Raw genomic sequence first — 21,542 nt, forward strand, 5'->3', positions numbered from 1 at the left:
TATCATGTTGAAGCAGTCCTTGGTAAAATACAGAGGTAGGTTTACTTACAAGCCCTCTGCAATGCACTCCAGTAGTAGCTCGTCACCTTTCACCAGCTGTGTCTTCGACTTGACACCAGAGGGCATCAGAAGACTTGGTTTTCTCTCCATGATTGAATTGGCTTTGAGAATGGAACAGAAACAATCAGTGTTTTTATGCTTAGTTAGTTAGTGAAACTGCTAAATACTAAAGTGATTTTTCAAAGAAGGCAATGAATGGGTTGCTTGAACTGCTAACCTAAAATGCAGTCTTTGGATCCTCAAATCACATTCTGGTATGGAAAAATGGGTGTTCCAGACAGATATATGGTATGGAATGTAACTTACCATGACCTGGACCGCTACTTGAGTCATTGTTTGAATTTTCTGAAATGAAGGTGGGTAACATATGAAAATGTACAAAGCATCCATAGAACAAAAGTGACACACAATGCGGTGGTTTAAATGAATTAAAACATCAGTGGCATCAAGCGCATGGGAAATACAACTTTGGAGATGCTGTTGGATATTGGGAATGTTCTTAATCATATTCATGATCATAATAACAAAATGCATTGGATCAGAGCTTGAGACCATTATGGTGATCAACACAAAGCCTTTTCCTAACCATAACAAGCTCCTTGCTGTAGCTGAGATCATAACTAAACTTAATCACAGTCTTTTAGATTGATACCTACTGCTCTTGACTATGACAGACATGGCATTCTTCTGTACGATGGTGCGTATCTTGGGGAAGGCAGCGAAGCAGCAGTAGTCTCTGTGGCTATCCTTCTCCAGAGCATTAGAGAAGAACAGGTCGCCGTTCAGACCCATGGACACCCTGTCATCCTGCTCTATGTGCTGAAGGCCTGAGAAGGTAAAAAGAGGAGGACATTCCATATAAACCACATTTGAGTACGTTTTTTTTAGCAATTGTGCATCAATAAAACTGCAGGTGTCAACACAAAGGATTTGACATGACTGAGACAGGCCTCTCTCCAGGGCGTGTCAGGGTGTCAGGTCTGGGAAGTCATTAGTCACTTACCGATGGTCATCCAATAGATCTGTAAAGGAGGGATTCCTTTAGGAGGGTTACACTCCAGAATGACAGGCTGACCCTCCTCCACCTCGATGGGATCAATCTTCTCCTTAGGAAACTTCGGTACATCTAACCCCCCAAAATAAACAAAAGTTTACCATGATTTGTCAGTCATTCAGTGTAGTTGCCTTTCTCTCCAACAGGTGGCAGTCCTATGATACTAGTGTTTTGTGCTGGTTGTGTGTGGAGGTGCTTGTGTTGAGCCAGTGAATTGTATTTTACAGCACCTTCTTTAGATATTGGCTTGCAGGAAAAAAATAGACGTTATTACTACTGTTGTGCTGCATGTCAGCCACCCTGAATGGTTGAAGCACGGACAAATTTAGTCACAGTTCCCCTCTGTCTGGATTTCTTTGAAGATGTATGTACTATGCTTTGGAACTAAATGAAAAATGTACCAAGTGAAATTATGGAGATGCTAGATCAGTCTCCCTTCTGCCACACAGTCCATATGGGTAGATGAGATGCAACTGGGTGTGGAATGTTTTGGAGGTTCAATGACTTTCTGCCATGGCCAATACAACAAACAGCTCACAATGGAGCGACACATTGGATTCCAGGACCTGAATCACTTTGAAATAATTGTAATGGAGCACCAAAGAGCTTAGGGTTGCTACTCACGGGGCACAACAAACTCAATCTCCTCTGTTATGGCTGTCCCTAGTTTATTCGAGGCATAACAGCGGTAAATTCCCTGGTACTCTGTGAGGTTCCCAGTGTTGGGGATCACAAACGTCCCCGAGTTTTTCTCCTTGATCAGCCTTGGGTCCTGGTAAGGGTCAAACTCTTCCCCATTCTTCGTCCACCAGAATCTACAAAATCAACAGTTCAATCAGCCACTGATAACATTCAACATAAACCTTGAAAATGTCACATGTGTTTCAGCCAAATGTACACAGTGTGTTCAGTGTCCAATGTTGGCACTCACAGTATGTGCAAGACTTCACACCATGAAATCAAACAGCCAAAAACAAGTTGACATGCCAAATCGATGGCCGGTGGTAGGCTATCTGTTGGGCTGCTAACGAGCTCTCCTGGGTAGTCCCTCTCCCATCTGCTGGGTATGGAATGGTAGAGTAGGATATTCATTACTCACTCTGGCTTGGGGTTCCCTTTGGCTTCACACGTCATGGGGAAGCTCTCATCGAAGGGGAAGGCGATCAGAGAGCTGGGGGAGGCCTCTGTGATGGTGGGCAGCTGCTCAACTGGACAACAGACAACAGGGACAACACTTTAATGAAGAAAACTCCATATACCTACTGCAGGTTTATTATAGCATCATAATAAACCTGAGTGTTTCCTAGCCACCGTGCTTCTACACCTGCATTGCTTGCTGTTTGGGGTTTTAGGCTGGGTTTCTGTACAGCACTTTGAGATATCATCTGATGTAAGAAGGGCTATATAAATACATTTGATTTGATTTGATCTCTCAGTCTAGTATTAGGTGTAATGGGATGATTCGTTTCCATTATGATGATATTTTAATTTCCAATAGTTCTATTTCACAGTGACATCCTGTTTGAACCTGTTCTGCTTTGTCCATGCTTTCTTGTTTAAGTGATATGTGTTAGAAATATACTACACAACTACAGATGTCAGCAACAGTAAAACTAGCATCATGAGGTCAGGCCAGTAGGACCAGTGGTGCAGGTTAAAACTACATGCCACTAAGTGGGTGAGAGTTCAAGACAATCCAATTCTAAGATGTTGATTGTGTGAATAAATGGAGATGCAGATCGTTCACGAGATGACCACATGGTACAGCTGCTGTGTTGCTGACCACTGAGCCAAGAGACTAAGTGAGGACAGACAGGCGGTCACTAATGCTGGATGGGACAGGGCACGTCAGAGCAAACTTACTGTTTACATGACCTACAACTAGAATATCCATGGCAGCAGGAAGACAACAAACAAAAAGACAGACAGAGGTTTAAGCATAATCCAGTTTTGTGTTGGTTGTAGACATTTATAAATGAAACACTTTAGCCCACATTTAAGGAGATTGCAGGAAATGAATCACCTTGCATCAACATAAGTATGGGTTGCTTTTCTGAAATGTTATTTATATGCGGGCCCTTAAGAGATGTTTTATGAATAATTTAGTTGGAAGAAAACTTGATACTTGTTTCCAAGGAAACTGTAAGATACACAGCCCAAATACAAGAGAATGAAGAAACCTGATTTAAACAAGAAACCAAACCCCAGCCAAGGATGTGTTCCATCCATGAATATAATACAACTGATTTTGGTACGATACAGAATTACAGAATACTCAATATTTCAAAGAATACATGTGGATGGCTTTGACCATTACATATATTGGAAAACAAAATCAATATACTGTACTTTACAAAGCTGTATGGTATCCTTCCCAGGCACTACAATGGAAAGTGAGCGCTTACCCTCCAGTGGTATGTCTATGGCAGTGGTGGGGTGAAAGGCACAGATACTGGCGACCACACCCACCAGGAGAGCCAATCCTGGGCTCCAACTCGACGACCTCATCCTCATCACTCCACAGCAGACAGCAATCTCAGAGTTAATCTTGGGGGAAGTGACACACGCTGCTCTCTTCCAGTTCTCAATTCATCTCTATGGCATGCAGAAGACGTCGGACCTGCAAGTGCAACACAGACAACAGAGTGAGAGTGGCGTCCCATGAATCCAGATCCACCCACGCGTCAGGCAGACAGACAGTCAGGCTATCCCACACAAGGCAGAGAGAGAACCCCCGGTGACCGAGAGAGATGCTCAGCCAGGCACAACACAAGTTTCCAGCACAGCAGTCACTCACATCAGCAGGGACCACATTCTGGGCTTCATGCTTAAAGCGGCAATCAGCCGTTTCGGTAAAAAGCTGAGGGACGGGGCTGGAGAAATGTAACCACTCTTATTAAATTAGTAACCAGAGCTATAGTTGCAATAACTGACCATCCATGATATCAAAATTATAGTTTGAACCATGTTTCGAGGTTATCAGGTGCTTGTTTACGTTTACTTTGTTTACAAACATTGGAGTAAAACAAGCTTATATTTTGGGTTCTCATGGAGTGTGATAGTTGAACTAAGCTCATGAGGCATTTATAAGTTATATTCTTCAAGAATCAATAGGCTCATACAATTAATTTAAAAGTGAAAAAATTGATTTAGCAACTGCTGATTGACCCTTTAAAATGCTACTGTGACCAAAATCTAATTATTGCATCTCTATATCACTCTGTTCCCTGGAGACACACATTGTTTTCTTGTTTATTGTCTGTTGGAGTGTATTGGCTAGGCAGCCAGAGTGAGTCGTTTTTCATGCACCATAGAACAAGAGTTTAAATACATAAATACATGAGGCTGTGGTTATATTAATACATGCCCCACATTTCAAAGTGAAAATGATGAATTCATTCCACAACGGAGCGAATGATTTACATCATTAAGATACAACCCTGCTGTAGCATTTGTCATCAGGCTGTTCCTGTTCTGTGTCTGTGGGCTCCTCTCTGAATATTCAAAGAGAACACAACACAACCATGATGATCACACATGGTTCTCAGACTTAGCAATAATCTTCTTCCAAAGAATAGCAATAGTATATATATATATCTTTTTTACCCCTTTTCTCCCCAATTTCGTGGTATCCAATTGGTAGTCTTGTCTCATCGCTGCAACTCTCGTACGGACCTGGGAGAGGTGAACGTCGAGAGCCATGCGTCCTCCAAAACACAACCAAGCCTCACTGCCCACTTAACCCGGAAGCATCAATGTGTCAGAGGAAACACTGTACACCTAGCAACCTTGTCAGCGTGCACTGCACCCAGCCCACCACAGGAGTCACTAGCGAATCACAATGACATCCCTGCCGGCCAAACCCCCCCTAACCCAATTGTACGCCGTCCCATGGGTCTCCCGGTCACAGCTGGCTACGACAGAGCCTGGACTTGAACCCACATTCTCTAGTGACACAGCTAGCAATGCAGCGCCTTAGACCACAGCGCCACTCAGGAGGACCATAGCAAAAGTATTTTTTATTTGTTTTTTATCTGATAACCAGTGGTCTCAGGGTCAGAGGGCACGGGCAATTCTCCACTTAACAGGCCAGCGGCTTGAATCCTAATGAGCTGTGTACAGTATGACAAGAGCACAGGATTGTGGGGGATAGAGCTCTGTGCAGGAATGTTCACCTCGATGGCATTGTTGCCCACCAGTCTCTGTTCTATAGTAGAATCTCTAGGTTATCTGTTCATTAGCCTGCCTCAAGTTGGCTTTGACCTACTGTAGGTCACTGGGTCATTCTAGTTAGGAATCTAGTTGGTTGAACGCAGGGTAGCAGATAGACCAGGCCACGTTGAATAATGTCACACTAGTAATATGAAAATTGGCGACCAAAAAATTTGCCTAATTATAATGCTCATGGGAGTCCTCACAAATGTCCATCGACAAAAATGGAAATAGCTGAACACTTCTCATCACAAGCATACACATCCAGTAATTACAGTGTTTGTCTCTTCTCATGTCGATGATGGAGCTTCCAATTAATGGCAAAACATGGATTTGTCTGGGAATTTGTGTGTGTTAAGCTCTTTATTTCAGCAGGATGGAGCGAAACCGGAGAGATAGCCACGCTCCCACACCCCCGGTAGTTTTAACAAACAGCTGACGTTTTACTGGTGTGTTTTCAATCATACTGACCAAAAACACTGCTCCTCTTTTTTGTATCTTCTCTCTCAGTTACCAAATTCAATAGGAAACACAGAGGTCAAATGGCAGTTCATGAGAAGTAATTGAATAATTGACCAAGGAGTGAAAGAGTCGATTTAATTCATTTCTTTAGGAGGCTCTGTTTTCAAATAGACACGAACCCTGAACTCTCTCCCCATGCTTCATGCTAATGGTATTAACTCTGTCTGGGGCCTTTGTGAGTCCATCCTGGTTAATCTGACCTAGTGGGTGACCTCCCTGATGTCACCGGCAGAGCCACAGACAACAGAGTGTGCAATACACCAACCCCTCTTAATCACAATACTACTGTAGGACATTGACTTTTCCTCCAACCTCAGATTCACATGGCTTTGATATGATCCATGAGTCCGGATTGGAGAAATGCCTCAGGCTTAATAATGTTGCTCCCATTTCACTCCTTTCCCACACACTGTGATTTATGTTGCAAATTACGGATTCAAATCAAAAGATAGGATGCTGCGCTATGCTAATTAGCAGTGCTTTGTTGGGAGGATTGGTGAGTTTAAGAGGGAGGTTTTTACAATCCCTCCAAGACAACGCGTTTCTCTTAGGGCCTTTGTCAACCAACCTAACACCACTTAGATGGATTACGTTCTGTTCAAACTGTGCTTGATCACCTGCCATCTGATTTAATTAATTCTCCCACTCGTTGAGCATTTAGCCAGATCCAACTTGGCCATCTGGTTGAGGGAGGTTAATAAAACATATAGGGGCTAAACTGGTGGGAGACTGGGATGTCTATCTCTAACCCGGCATACAGTATAGGCTACAGGGGCTATATGAATCAGTTGAGTGGGGCCGGGGCGAGCCTGCTCTAGACCGCAGGCTGTTCTTAATCCTCTCCTTCAGCAGCAATAGCATGAGCCTGAGGCTGATGAAGCTGGCTAAGTTAAAAGCTGCTCACCATGAGAAGGCCAATATGAACTCTGACCTCCCTTAGCCGAGGCTCAGAGGGAACAGAAGCTGTCCTGGGGTGGAAGGAGAGGGACAGGGGACACGGGCCGAATCTGGGCCATGTGAAGTCTGGAGCCATGCTTTAAACTTAACTCAGATTGACATACTGTAGCGTGCTGCTCTGCTCTCACTCTCTCTCATTTACAGTGGGCTACCTGCCAAGATGTGCAAAAAACATTTCTCATTCAGAATGAGCACCATGCACAAGACTGATAACAGAGGAAATGTAAGAGACAGGCAGAGAGGGAAGTCACGTCTGCTCCATCCTCACTCCACCTGCTGGTTCATTTGATTGAGAAGCCCCATCCTCATCATTCAGGCTCCAGGCTGAATCAGACACCCACGTCTCTCTTCATAAGGAGATGTTAACGGCACAGTGTTCTGGTTGGCATGCTTTCTATTCCTTCAGTCTCCTAGCTCAGCCATCTGGTCTGGCATGGAATCCTAACATTGACCTATACACCAAAGTCAAGGGTCTGTTGATTAACTGTAGGATTCACTATTTCCTCCCCTACAACATAATATAACACTTTCCACAACACTTCAACACTTTCTGATTGACAGGAGGCATTCTCAAAACATAGACAAAGCAGTCAAATTGGCTAAATGAAAATGGTGAAGCGCTGCTGAAGGACTGTGAAGTGTTCTTAACGGTTGCCATTGAAAGATGCTTTGCTGTTCAACCTTTTGCCGTTATGTTGTCTGCAGTCTGTCTATTTTATATGCATATGTCTGTGTCTCTACAGGCCTTCTATAGTTTGATGTGCTGCAAGCCTGTAATGGGATTAAGCAGATCCTCTTCGTGTCAAGCTGGATTAAAATATTTTCCTCACTAAAGAGCTGCGACACCGGGAAGACGCGCCACGCTCCCTACACACTCCTGGTAATGCTTCAGCACTGAATCCCAGTTAATCACTGAAGTACAATTAAAGCATTGTGAGAATTTATTATAATTAAACAGCAATTAGCCTGTTGCCGGTAATTAGGTATTTTTTGTTTGGTTTCATTTCTGTTTTTGGCAAGTCAATTGCTCATTTATACAACTAGACAAAAAAAACATATTGTAAGGGTGTAGCTCTGTACTGACTGATAGAGTAAGTAATGCCCTGCCTAGACACACCCACATCTTGTTTGAATTCTTTTAAAACTATTTTTAATAATGAACTACTTAAGGGGAAGTAGATCCCTGGAATTTCATTAAAAGTCGTTTTATTTGGATGCATTCCGTTAACTTACTATGATATTATAATAGTTCCTGTTTATTTGCAATGGGTTACATTCTGACCTCTGGTGAGACTAGATTCTTCTACATGCTTATGAGCGGGAGGATTTCATTCATTACTAAAACTTCAGCAGAAGCAGCAGGAGCAAAACACTAACAAGGCCCTTAATGAGATTGGGAAGTCAGCGCAATATTAAATAATAACCTTGTCTAATTGTGATTTGGCTCAATTTCATTCTGCTTTCGCATGCATGCAAGAGAGTGAACAGTTCAATTACCACGCCATTAAAACTGCAGGAGTCTGTCTGCGCATGGAGCAGGTGGATGAGGCTGGGGCTGGGTCGGAGGGAGAGTGGAGGCGGGTAGGAGAAAAATGACAAGAGGGACTGGGACGTAAAGGAATGAGGGAATCAGGCTATAGGGATCTAGATGGATGTGGATTTGGAGTGAATTCTGAGATGAACTGCAGGGTCTCTGACCTCTGTCTCAAATGGAGAAATGACAAATGACCTTACTGGCCCTAATGAACTGTTGTGACCAGGGACAGAGGGGGACACATCCTCTGGTGACACCATATGACGAAAAGGGCACAGTCGTTGCTTTTAAAACCAGCATTAACCATTCTGGAACCACTACCGCATCTAATCTGTGTCTATAGTATTTCCTTTGTCAAAATATGGGCTATTTGATGATGTTAAATATTTAGAAAAGGATATCCAAATCACCAGCTTTATTTGATATAATTTCAAGGTTCCATTTTATCATATATAAACTGTATATACAGTGCATTCAAAAAGTGTTCTGACCCCTTCACTTTTTTCACATTTTGTTACTGTCACGTTCCTGACCTGTTTTCTCTTGTTTTGTATGTGTTTAGTTGGTCAGGGCGTGAGTTGGGATGGGCAGTCTGTGTTGTTTGTTCTATGTGGGAGTGTGTTGGTTAATTAGCCTTATATGGTTCTCAATCAGGGACAGGTGTTATTCATTTCCTCTGATTGAGAATCATATATAGGTAGGCTGTTTTACACTGTTAGTTTGTGGGTGATTGTCTTCCGTGTCTGTGTATGTTGCGGGACTGTTTTCGGTATGTTTGTTCGTATGGTTTTTGTGTAGTCTGTTTTCCCGGTTCGTGCGTTCTTCGTGTTACATGTAAGTTCTTACGTTCAGGTCAGTCTACATCGTTTATTGTTTTGTTAGTTAGTCAAGTATAGTTTGTTTTCGTCTTGTTTAAATAAATATCATGTCATATCACAACGCTGCGCCTTGGTCGAATCACTACTCCTCCTCTTCGTATGAAGAGGAGGAGGAACACCGTTACAGAATCACCCACCAACAAAAGATCAAGCAGCGGTGTAACGGGAGTAAGGGACAGCGCAAGAAGGAGGAATGGACATGGGAGGATATTTTGGACGGAAAGGGTTGCTACACATGGGAGGAGATTCTGGCTGGTAAGGATCGCCTCCCATGGTAACAGCTGGAGGCAGCTCGGAGAGCGGAGGAAACCGGAGAGAGGAACCGGCGTTATGAGGGGACGCGTCTAGCACGGAAGCCCGAAAAGCCCGTGAGTACTACCCAAAAATTTCTTGGGGGGGGGCTAAGAGGTAGTGGGCCAAGGGCAGGTAGGAGACCTGCGCCCACTTCCCAGGCTAACCGTGGAGAGCGGGAGTACGGGCAGACGCCGTGTTACGCAGTAGAGCGCACGGTGTCTCCTGTACGTGTGCATAGCCCGGTGTGGGTTATTCCACCTCCCCGCACTGGTAGGGCTAGATTGAGCATTGAGCCAAGTGCCATGAAGCCGGCTCTACATATCTGGCCACCAGTACGTCTCCTTGGGCCGGCTTACATGGCACCAGCCTTACGCATGGTGTCCCCGGTTCGCCTACATAGCCCGGTGCGGGTTATTCCACCTCCCCGCACTGGTCGGGCAACGGGGAGCATTCAACCAGGTAAGGTTGGGCAGGCTCAATGCTCAAGGGAGCCAGTACGCCTGCACGGTCCGGTATTTCCGGCGCCACCTCCCCGCCCCAGCCCAGTACCACCAGTGCCTACTCCACGCACTCTCCCTATGGTGCGTGTCTCCAGCCCAGTGCCTCCAGTTCCGGCACCACGCACTAAGCCACCTGTGCGTCTCCAGAGCCCTGTACGCACTGTTCCTTCTCCCCGCACTCGCCCTGAGGTGCGTGCCCTTAGCCCGGTACCACCAGTGCCGGTACCACGCACCATGTCCATAGTGCGTTTTGAGAATCCAGTGTGCCCTGTCCCTGCTCCCCGCACTAGCCTGAAGGTGCGTGTCCTTAGTCCGGTGCCTCCAGTTCCGGCACCACGTACCAGGCCTACAGTGCGTCTCAGCCGGCCAGAGTCTGCCGTCTGCCCAACGGCGCCTGAACTGTCCGTCTGCCAAGCGCCGCATGAACTGCCCGTCTGTATTGAGCCTTCAAAGCCGCCCGTCTGCCATGAGCCTGCAAAGCCGCCCGTCTGCCATGAGCCTACAGAGCCTTCCGCCAGACAGGAGCCGCTAGAGCCTTCCGCCAGACAGGAGCCGCTAGAGCCTTCCGCCAGACAGGAGCAGCCAAAGCCTTCCGCCAGACAGGATCAGCCAGAGCCATCCGTCTCCGCAGCGCCATCTGAGCCATCCGTCTCCGCAGCGCCATCTGAGCCATCCGTCTCCCCAGCGCCATCTGAGCCATCCGTCTCCCCAGCGCCGTCTGAGCCATCCGTCTCCCCAGCGCCGTCTGAGCCATCCGTCTCCCCAGCGCCGTCTGAGCCATCCGTCTGTCCCGAGCCATTAGAGCCGCCCGTCTGTCCCGAGCCGTCAGAGCCGTTAGTCAGTCAGGAGCCGCTAGAGCCGTTAGTCAGTCAGGATCTGCCAGAGCCGCCAACCAGACAGGATCTGCCAGAGCCGCCAACCAGACAGGATCTGCCAGAGCCGCCAACCAGACAGGATCTGCCAGAGCCGCCAACCAGACAGGATCTGCCAGAGCCGCCAACCAGACAGGATCTGCCAGAGCCGCCAACCAGACAGGATCTGCCAGAGCCGTCAGCCAGCCATGAGCGTCCAGAGCCGTCAGCCAGCCATGAGCGTCCAGAGCCGTCAGCCAGCCATGAGCGTCCAGAGCCGTCAGCCAGCCATGAGCGTCCAGAGCCGTCAGCCAGCCATGAGCGTCCAGAGCCGTCAGCCAGCCATGAGCTACCCCTCAGCCCAGAGCTGCCATTAATCCTGAACTGCCCCTCAGTCCAGAGCTGTCTCTCTGTCCGGAGCTGCCCTTCAGTCCGGAGTTGCCCCTCTATCCTGAGCTATCTCTCTATCCTGACCTACCTCTCTGTCCTGAGCTACCTTATCCCGGTGCTGCCCCTTATCTCAACGGTACCCTTTAAATTAAGTGGGTGGAATAGGAGGGTGGTCATTCAGAGGGGAATACGGAAGCTGGGATTGACTATGGTGGGGTGGGGACCTCGCCCAGAGCCTGAGCCACCACCGTGGTCAGATGCCCACCCAGACCCTCCCCTAGACTTTGTGCTGGTGCGCCCGGAGTTCGCACCTTAAGGGGGGGGTTATGTCACGTTCCTGACCTGTTTTCTCTTGTTTTGTATGTGTTTAGTTGGTCAGGGCGTGAGTTGGGATGGGCAGTCTGTGTTGTTTGTTCTATGTGGGAGTGTGTTGGTTAATTAGCCTTATATGGTTCTCAATCAGGGACAGGTGTTATTCATTTCCTCTGATTGAGAATCATATATAGGTAGGCTGTTTTACACTGTTAGTTTGTGGGTGATTGTCTTCCGTGTCTGTGTATGTTGCGCCACACGGGACTGTTTTCGGTATGTTTGTTCGTATGGTTTTTGTGTAGTCTGTTTTCCCGGTTCGTGCGTTCTTCGTGTTACATGTAAGTTCTTACGTTCAGGTCAGTCTACATCGTTTATTGTTTTGTTAGTTAGTCAAGTATAGTTTGTTTTCGTCTTGTTTAAATAAATATCATGTCATATCACAACGCTGCGCCTTGGTCGAATCACTACTCCTCCTCTTCGTATGAAGAGGAGGAGGAACACCGTTACAGTTACGTTACAGCCTTATTCTAAAATGGATTAAATGTTTTTTTCCTTCATCAATCTACACACAATACCCCATAATGACAAAGGAAAAACAGGTTTTAATACACTTTTGCAAAATGATTAAACTTAAAAATGGAAATATCACATTTACATAAGTATCCAGACCCTTTACGCAGTACTTTGTTAAAGCAGTACTTTGTTCTTTGTTGAAGAGCGTGACTGCACAGCTTTTTTCAGGTCTCTCCAGAGATGTTAGATTGGGTTCAAGTCCGGGCTCTGGCCGGGCAACTCAAGGACATTGAGAGACTTATCCCGAAGCCACTCCTGCACTGTCTTGGCTGTGTGCTTAGGGTCGTTGTCCTGTAGGAAGGTGAACCTTCGCCCCAGTCTGAGGTCCTGAGCACTCTGTAACAGCTTTTCATCAAGGACCTCTCTGTACTTGCTCCGTTCATCTTTCCCTCGATAGAGACTAGTCTCCCAGTCACTGCCACTGAAAAACATCCCCACAGCATGATGCTGCCACCACCATGCTTCACCGTAGGGATGGTATTGGCCAGGTGATGAGCGGTACCTGGTTTCCTCCAGACGTGACGCTTGGCATTCAGGCCGAAGAGTTCAATCTTGGTTTCATCAGACCAGGGAATCATGTTTCTCATGGTCTGAGAGTCCTTTAGGTGCCTTTTGTCAAACTCCAAGTGGGCTGTCATGTGTCCTTTTACTCAGGAGTGGTCTCCGTCTGGCCACTCTACCATAAAAGCCTTATTGGTGCAGAGATGGTTGTAATTCTGGAAGGTTCTCTCATCTCCACAGAGGAACTCTGGAGCTCTGCAGTCATTTTTTGGTACCATTCCCCAAATCTGTGCCTCGACACAATCCTGTCTCGGAGCTCAACGGACAATTCCTTCAACCTCGTGACTTGGTTTTTGCTCTGACATGTACTGTCAACTGTGGGACCTTATATAGACAGGTGTGGGCTTTTCCAAATTATGTCCAATCAATTGAATTTACCACAGGTGGACTCCAATCAAGTTGTAGAAACATCTCAATAATGATCATTGGAAACAGAATGCACCTGAACTCAATTTTGAGTCTCACAGCAAAGGGTCTGAATACTTGCATTTGCAAAAATGTCGAAAAACCTGTTTTTGCTTTGTCATTATGGGGTATTGTGTGTAGATTGATGAGGGACAAAATACATGTTATCCAATTTAGAATAAAGCTGTAACGTAACAAAAATGTGAAAAAGTGAAGGGGTTTGAATACTTTCCGGATACACTGTATATACAGTGAACAAAAATATAAACGCAACATGTAAAGAATTGGTTCCATGTTTCATGATCTGAAAAATATAAGATTATAGAAATGTTCCCTTGCGCACAAATTTTTTATTTCTCTCAAATGTGTGCACACATTTCTTTACATCCCTTTTAGTGAGTATTTGTCCTTTGCCAAGATAGTCCATCCAACTGATAGGTGTGGCATATCACGAAGATGATTAAACAGCATGATCATTACACAGGTGCACCTTTTGCTGGAGACAATAAAAGGCCACTTTAAAATGTGCCGTTTTTTCACACAGCACAATGCCACAGATGTCTCAAGTTTTGAGAGAGCGTGGAATTGGCATGCTGACTGCAGGAATTTCCTCCATAGCTGTTGCCAGAGAATTTCATGTTAATTTCTCTACCATACTGTAAGCAACCTCCAACGTCATTTTAGAGAATTTGGCAGTATGTCCAACCGGTCTCACAACCGCAGACCACGTGTAACCACGCCAGCCCAGGACCTCCTTATCCGGCTTCTTTACCTGCGAGTTGCGTTTATAATTTTGTTCAGCATACAGTATATTTAAACTCTGGACTCCGACATTGCTCATCCTAATATTTCTATATATTTTTAGTCCATTCTTTTACTTTTAGATGTGTGTGTATTGTTGTGTATTGTTAGATATTACTGCACTTTTGGAGCTAGGAACACAACATTTCGCTACACCAGCAATAACGTCTGCTATAAACATGTGTATGCGACCAATAAAATTAGATTCAATATTTGATTTGATTTATTTCTGCATCTTCCTTCCTGTCTATTTCATCTTTGCTGAGTGATTACAGTGTTTTTCATGAGTAAAAGTGAGGTGAAGGTTTTTCTCTTCCTCTGAGGTGCTGTTCCTTTGTGCAGCTCTGCTCTGCTCTGCTCTGCTAGCTGCTGAATGCTCTATTTGTCTCAGTGAAATATGGAGGCCTGCTGAGCATGTTAAGGAACAGCAGGCACAAACTGTTTCAGTGCTAATACTGCTGCAATCTCTCCCAACCACCTCACCATTAGTCTTCATTTCAAGATAAGGTGAGATTCAGTGTTTTTTGTTTAAAGACACACATCACTGTAATTGGAAGCGAATGTGGCTGGGAAATGTGCAGCAGGACATATCACACAACAGCTTACTATAGCTGGTATATAACTGAAAAGTGTCAATCTTGAGCGTTCAAGGGTTGAGAGAAATGCCTGACAGAATATCTCAACGTCACGTTTCAAGTACTAGTGCCGCAAAAGGTATATCGCTCCTGTCCGTCTGTCTGTCTGTAGAATGGTGAGCCAAGAGCTTTCATTTTTTCTCTTTCAGCTCTTGTCTCTTTGAAGTCCTGAGTCACAGAGGAGCGCCCCAAGCCCAGGACAATCATCATATTAGTCTATGATCCTCACTGAGTAGCCAGGAGAGGTTTGTTACGGATTCACAGCCTGGACTGTGTGGACAGGGATATTATTCTGTGTGAACAAACACAGTGAGGTCCTCCCCACCTCCATTCACTCCATTTGACAGATGTTGTCAATTTCCCAGGTTGAAACTGTTGATGAAACTGTGCCACAGCCGGACATAATGGATGGGACTTATATCCCAAATCCCTTCCTCCATCAAACCCCAAAGCAATTTACTTCCATCCAACACAAGTATATTCTGATGCCCCAACTCAGTACAGTACAGTACAGTCATATATTGAATTGCGACAGAGAAATATAAAAAAAACACCAGGCAGGTTGTTACCCTTTTTCCTATCCTCTGAGGTCCCTTTTCTACACATTGAAATTCCTGGCTCCGATCTGTGATTTACGGGGAATATGCTGTATGCAATCCATTTTGTACTTCCTGTGCTCTACAGCAGGACATCTGGACAGCGTTCGCAGGGTGAGCTGTATGACACAGCTGTCGGAAATATGGCCCAGTCCTGAGGGTCTCCATGACCTTATGGTGTGTGTGTGTGTGTGTGTGTGTGTGTGTGTGTGTGTGTGTGTGTGTGTGTGTGTGTGTGTGTGTGTGTGTGTGTGTGTGTGTGTGTGTGTGTGTGTGCGCGTGTGTGTGTGTTTGTGGTGTATGGTGTTGCGGGGGAATGGGATCAGAGATCAGAGATGAAAATACTTATATAATGATACGGTTTCCTCCACTATATGGAGAGATATTAGGGGCAGTATGTCCTATTTTAAGTCCTTTCAAACATTGTATAATGTTATCCCTCTAAGTGTATAAACTTCACCCAGCCTTATGCACTGACGTATACAGTTCACAATCCTATCAGGCTGTCCTAAAATTGTATCTATCCAGAGATAAAAACAATTATGTCAAAACTAGATATAATTTAACCCACGTAAGAAGACTAAGAATAATCTTTGCCTAGACATTTCTCTTGTATCTTTCAAAACAGAACAACCTTAATATTACAAATCCAATCAAATCAAATTGTATTTGTCACGTGCCAAATACAACCTTACCATGAAATGCTTACTTACAAGCCCTTAACCAACAGTGCAGTTCAAGAAATAGAGTGAAGAAAAGATTTACTAAATAAAATAAAGTAAAAATAGAAAGTAACACAGTAGAATTATATGACAATAACGAGGCCACAGTATATACAGGAGGCCCGGTACCAAGTAAAATGTGCAGGGGTACATGTTAGTCGAGGTCATTTGTACATGTAGCTAGGGGGAAAGTGACTATGATAAACAGCGAGTAGCAGCAGTGTAAAAACACACCGCCTGGTATATAGGGTCTGGATGGCAGGATGCTTTTCCCCAGTGATGTATTGGGCTGTACGCACACCCTCTGTGGCGCCTTACGGTCAGAAACCGAGCTGTTGCTATACCAGGCGGTAATACAACCGGTCAGGATGCTCTCGATGGTACAGCTGTAGAACTTTGAGGATCTGGGGACCCATGCCAAATCGTTTCAGTCTCCTGAGGGGGAAAATGTGTTGTGCCCTCTTCACAACTGTCTTGGTGTGTTTGGACCATTATAGTTTGTTGGTGATCTGGACACCAAGGAACTCGTAACTCTCAACCCGCTCCACTTCAGCCCCGTCGATGTAAATGGAGGCCTGTTCAGCCCTCCTTTTCCTGTAGTCCATCGCATAGAATCGGTGTGTGGTGCTATATAGACGGCTATGAATAATATAGATGAGAACTCTCTTGGTAGATAGTGTGGTCTACAGCTTATCATGAGGTATTCTGCCTCAGGCGAGCAATACCTCGAGACTTCTTTAACATTAGCCATCGCGCACCAGCAGCAGTTATTGACAAATAGACACACAGCCCCTCCCCTCGTCTTACCAGATGTAGCTACTCTGAGTAATCACTGTTCTGATGTCCAGAAGCTCTTTTCGGTCAAAACCTGGTTCAGTCTTCTTTTCACCAGACACTGGGAGATGAATTCACCATATTTATTGTATGACAACAAGAGATACAGTGCATTCAGAAAGTAATCACACCCTTTTACTTTTTGTCTTGAATACAAAGTGGTATATTTAGGGCAAATTCAATACAACACACTCTCCATGTGTTCAAGCATAGTGTTGGCTGCCTCATGTCATGGGTATGCTTGTAATCATTAAGAACTAGATAAAAAAGAATTGGAATGGAGCTAAGCGCAGGCAAAACCCTAGAGGAAAACCTGGTTCAGTCTACTTTCCACCAGACACTGGGAGATGAATTCACCTTTCAGCAGGACAATAACTTAAAACACAATGCCAAATCTACACTGGAGTTGCTTACCAAGAAGACAGTGAATGTTCCTGAGTGGCCGAGTAACAGTTTTTACTTATATCTGCCTGGAAATTTATGGCAAGACCTTAAAATGGTTGTCTACAAATGATCAACAACCATTTAGACAGAGCTTTAAGAATTTAGAAAATAATCATGGGCAAATGTTTCACAATCCATGTGTGAAAAGGTCTTAGAAACTTACCAAGAAAGACTCACAGCTGTAATCGCTGCCAAAGGTGCTTCTACAAAGTATTGACTCAGGGGTGTGAAAACTTATGTAAATTGGATATTTCTGTATTTAATTTTCATAAAATTTGCTAAAATGTCTAAAAACATGTTTTGACTTTAACATTATGGTGTATTATGTGTATTTATTTAATCCATGTTGAAGTCAGGCGGTAACACAACAAAATGTGGAATGAGGGAAGGTGTATGAATACTTTCTGAAGGCACTGTAACCACATGAACACAGGCAATGTTCCTACTCTCCTCTCTGTGAGGGGGTGATCCTATTTAATGCGCCTCACCACACATGCAAAGACCAAAACATCCAACAGCCAGCTTCTGTGCCGCACACACAGAAAGATCCCAAGACAAGACAGTACTTACAAGACTTAACTTCATTCTCCACGCTGGTCCCTCGCGAGATACATAATGAACAACCATTCCCTCTACAGGCAATCAAACCAATCCAATCCAAAGGGAAAATCAGAGCATAGAACAGTAAAGGGTCTGTCAAAATCCCAGGGACTGCTCTGGATGTGTCCACTCGCACTGGATCCTGTCACACAAGCTGGGGACAGAGTGAGAGAGGTGCTGTTGTAGACAAATATGTTGCCAAAGCCTCTAGCTTGGCAAAGAAGCTCATTAACCCCCCCCCCCCCCCCCCCCCCACTGTCCTGCCCAGCAATATGTTCGCTGCACCTGAAGCTTTGTTTAAAGTGCTGTTTAATAGAGTTAAGCAAACACGTGTTACAGAATACACACAAGAGCACAGGTGGGAGCAGGACGGTAGAAATCACCCTTTAAGTGTTGTCTGTTGACTGAATGCTCCTACATTGTTATATACAGTTCTCAGGGAGCAATCCTCTTTGCAGACAGGGACAATATCCTTATTTCCAATAATGTTTGTGGAGATTGTCTCTCAGCATTACAGAAGACGAGGCTACAGTATCCCTACAGTACATCTGTGACCAGGTCTGCTCTTGACCTCACCCACCCGGCCAAAGGAAGCATAATAATTTGGCTGGAGATTATATTTTGTTTGTTTGACCAGAAGAACCATTGAGCCTGTAATGAAAACTGGGATTTTCTGAGTGACTGGTTTAGAGACGTTCATTGACACAGATTGGTGAGCACAGACAAGATTCCAAGAGTCCACAGATGGGGGGAGTAGAGCATGTGTGACCTGTGGGGAGGAAGCAGAGAGCAGAGCAGAGAGAGTGTGCTGAGACTGTCGATAAGATACCTCCACATCCCGACAAAAGCACTGTCTCGCTCTCACGACACCGGGGGGAAGGGAAGGGAGCTGCACAGGCTGGATGATGTATAGTGTGGACCCAGGTCTGAGACTTTTGCTTTAACAAGGAGAAAGGAAGAAAATGAAAAGGGGGGGCGGAGGGTCATGCTTGAATTATGCTGATGCAGGTCGTAAATCCGCAGCAAAAAACCTACCAAAGGCATGACTGTTTGTGCAGGCCCACTGCAAGGTTCTTATCACTTGGGCTTCACATGTGCTGACAGTTGTAAAATGGTGGGAATTAGATTGTATACCTTTAATGTTTCAAATGGACACGTTAGATAATTGGACGCTTTGCTAGTGGATAGATGCACATTAAGTACATTAAGCCATCATATACTGTATATGGAGGCTATATTATTTTAATTAGAAATTGTATTATGATTAATTCATATAAGTGTATTCCATTCTGAGGTAGTATAAAGTTCATCCTCTGTGACTTCAACTAGTTATATTAAAGGGTTAGTTCACCAAAATTACATATAATTTTACAGAAACAAAAAGATCCCCGCCTTTGCTGTTTCCATCAGGCCTGTCGTGACATTTTTTATCAAACATGTACTTTGCTCGCATAAAAAGGTTGGATGGAAACCTGGTTTGAGACAGAATTTCCACCACGATCAACAAAACACCCAATTATGGAATTTCTCATGGAAGAATGGTGTCACATCCCTCCAATAGAGTTCCAGACACTTATATAATCTATGCCAAGGTGCATTGAAGCTGTTCTAGCTCGTTGTGGGCCAACGCCCTAAGACACTTCATGTTGGCATTTTCTTTATTTTGGCAGTTACCTGTATCAATGCACAATTTTCTGTGTCTTTTTATGATTTCCAGAAGACACAAAGATGACGGATGTGACCTTAAAAAGTCATAATTTAGAGCTGAAGCAATGGCTGGGATATGTTCAGGACAGTCGAAGGAGGACATTGGCCTTTTCATAATGTGAGGAGCAGATTGCCAGCGCCAGACACTGAGAACACTCACATGCCTCTGCTCTGCAAAGACAGAGACAGAGGCAGCGGCAGCCAGGTCCTCCAAGACCCTCAGACCTCTCTTTGAGCAGCAGCAGGATGAAGCCACGATTACGGCCACATAAACAGAGGGAAGCCCTATGAACTTTAAACAAATGCTTACTGCTTGGAGCTCGACAGCTCTGGACGCGAGGATGTTGGGAGGGAAGGTACCAGGGTAAAGCTGCCAGTTCCCAAAAGCTTAGTGTTCACACACTCAGGCCAGACAAACCTGACATTGTCCTGAGCACTGCCCCGGGGACTGCCTCTTCCCCTCTTCCCCCTCTGTTCTCGACCGCTCTAACCCATTCACACCTCTGCCCCCACAGATTACATGAATGGGACATGATTTATAGTGGCACAAAGCAAACATTTATTCCACTTAAAGCCATTTGTTAAAATGCCATGGAGAAGTCTGTGGGAGACTCACAGTATATGGAGATCGAGCTTGGAAGCTGTAATAAGCTTTTTTTGTGTAATCTAACATATTTAAAGACATGCTCCGGAACTTTGGTGACTAGTAAATATTTGTTAAACCTCCCACTTTGGGCTGGATGTGTCAATATGTAGTTCATACATGCATAATCTATGAGCAGAATTACTGTCTTACCTCAATTAGCCACGAAATCCATAGTTTGAAAGCGACTGTGGCTACAAAGTGGCTACTTTGAAGAATCTCAAGTATAAAATATATTTTGATTTGTTTAACACTTTCTGGTTACTACATGATTCTATACGTGTTATTTCATAGTTTTGATGTCTTCACTATTATTCTACAATGTAGAAAATAGTAAAAAAATTAAGAAAAACCCTTGAATGAGTAGGTGTGTCCAAACTTTTGACTGGTACTGTATGTGACATAGTAGGCAATTTCCAGGGACCCCTTTAGGCTTGTGAGCCCTACTTCAGAACTACTGGCTAAAAAGTATACAAAAGTACCAGAGAATCTCTTTAATAGTATGCCATTGCTGGGATATTTGCTTGTGGGTCTATATGTGATACAGTTAATTTATAATACACACGCACATGACCAAGAAGAAATTGGAACATAGAAAATAAAATGCAGATATTCTCCACCGATCTTTCTATGAGAGAAAATGTTTTCAATTATGTTTAATTTACAACACATTTATTTTCTCCTCCAGGTAGCAATCAACAAATACTATCTGGCCAGAGTGAGAAAAAGGCCTATCTATCCTATCAAGTCAATGTAATGGAATTAGAAACATGGTCCATACCAGAGTACCCTCAGGCAACTTGGAATATAGCAAAACAGAAGGACACGGGAAAGAGCATAGCCTGCATCAACAACTTTAGCCCCACACCCCATAGTGGACATGTTGTTGTCATATTGTCCTGTACCCTGATAGCAGAGAAAAGACTGAGGGAGGGTAGACTGAGGGAGGGGAGAGGAGACTGAGAGAGGGGAGAAGAGACTGAGGGAGGGGAGAAGAGACGGAGGGAGAGGATACAGAGGGAGGAATGGGAGAGGAGACAAAGGGAGGGGAGAGGAGAAAGAGGGAGGGGAGAGGCGATTATGGGAGGGACAGAGGAGCCAGAGGGAGGGGGAGAGGAGACTGAGGGAGTGGATAGGAGAGGAGAATGAGGGAGGGAAGAGGAGAATGAGGGAGAGGATACAGGGGGAGGCAGGGGGGACGAGACAGAGGGAGGGGAGAGGAGACAGAGGGAAGGGAGAGGAGACAGAAGGAGAGAGAGGAGGAAGAGGGAGGGGAGAGAAGACTGGGGGAGGGAAAAGGAGACTGAGGGAGGGAAGAGAGGATTATGGGAGGGAGGGGAGAGGAGAGGAGTCTGAGGGAGGGAGGGAGGGAGACACAGGGGTCGCCAAACACATCACCGGGGGTACACTGTCTGCCCTCCAGGACACCTAAGCCCCCGATGTCACAGAAAGGCCGA

At 45.0% G+C, this 21,542-nt stretch overlaps 1 protein-coding gene across 1 annotated transcript in view; it reads right to left on the reverse strand.

Moving 5' to 3' along the window:
• The window catches only part of LOC120059281 (neural cell adhesion molecule L1-like protein), a 109,004-nt gene that overhangs the window by 39,082 nt on the left and 48,380 nt on the right, over window positions 1-21,542 (reverse strand). Inside the window, exons 2-8 of the mRNA XM_039008218.1 lie at window positions 3,520-3,734; window positions 2,214-2,322; window positions 1,739-1,929; window positions 1,064-1,186; window positions 717-887; window positions 367-405; window positions 50-161 (exon numbers count right to left, since the gene is read on the reverse strand). Of these exons, the coding sequence (XP_038864146.1) occupies window positions 50-161; window positions 367-405; window positions 717-887; window positions 1,064-1,186; window positions 1,739-1,929; window positions 2,214-2,322; window positions 3,520-3,628 (854 nt within the window). The 5' untranslated portion in view covers window positions 3,629-3,734. The remainder of the gene's footprint in view (window positions 1-49; window positions 162-366; window positions 406-716; window positions 888-1,063; window positions 1,187-1,738; window positions 1,930-2,213; window positions 2,323-3,519; window positions 3,735-21,542) is intronic.

Source organism: Salvelinus namaycush, chromosome 2, assembly GCF_016432855.1.
Source record: "Salvelinus namaycush isolate Seneca chromosome 2, SaNama_1.0, whole genome shotgun sequence".
NCBI classification, from domain to species: domain Eukaryota; kingdom Metazoa; phylum Chordata; class Actinopteri; order Salmoniformes; family Salmonidae; genus Salvelinus; species Salvelinus namaycush.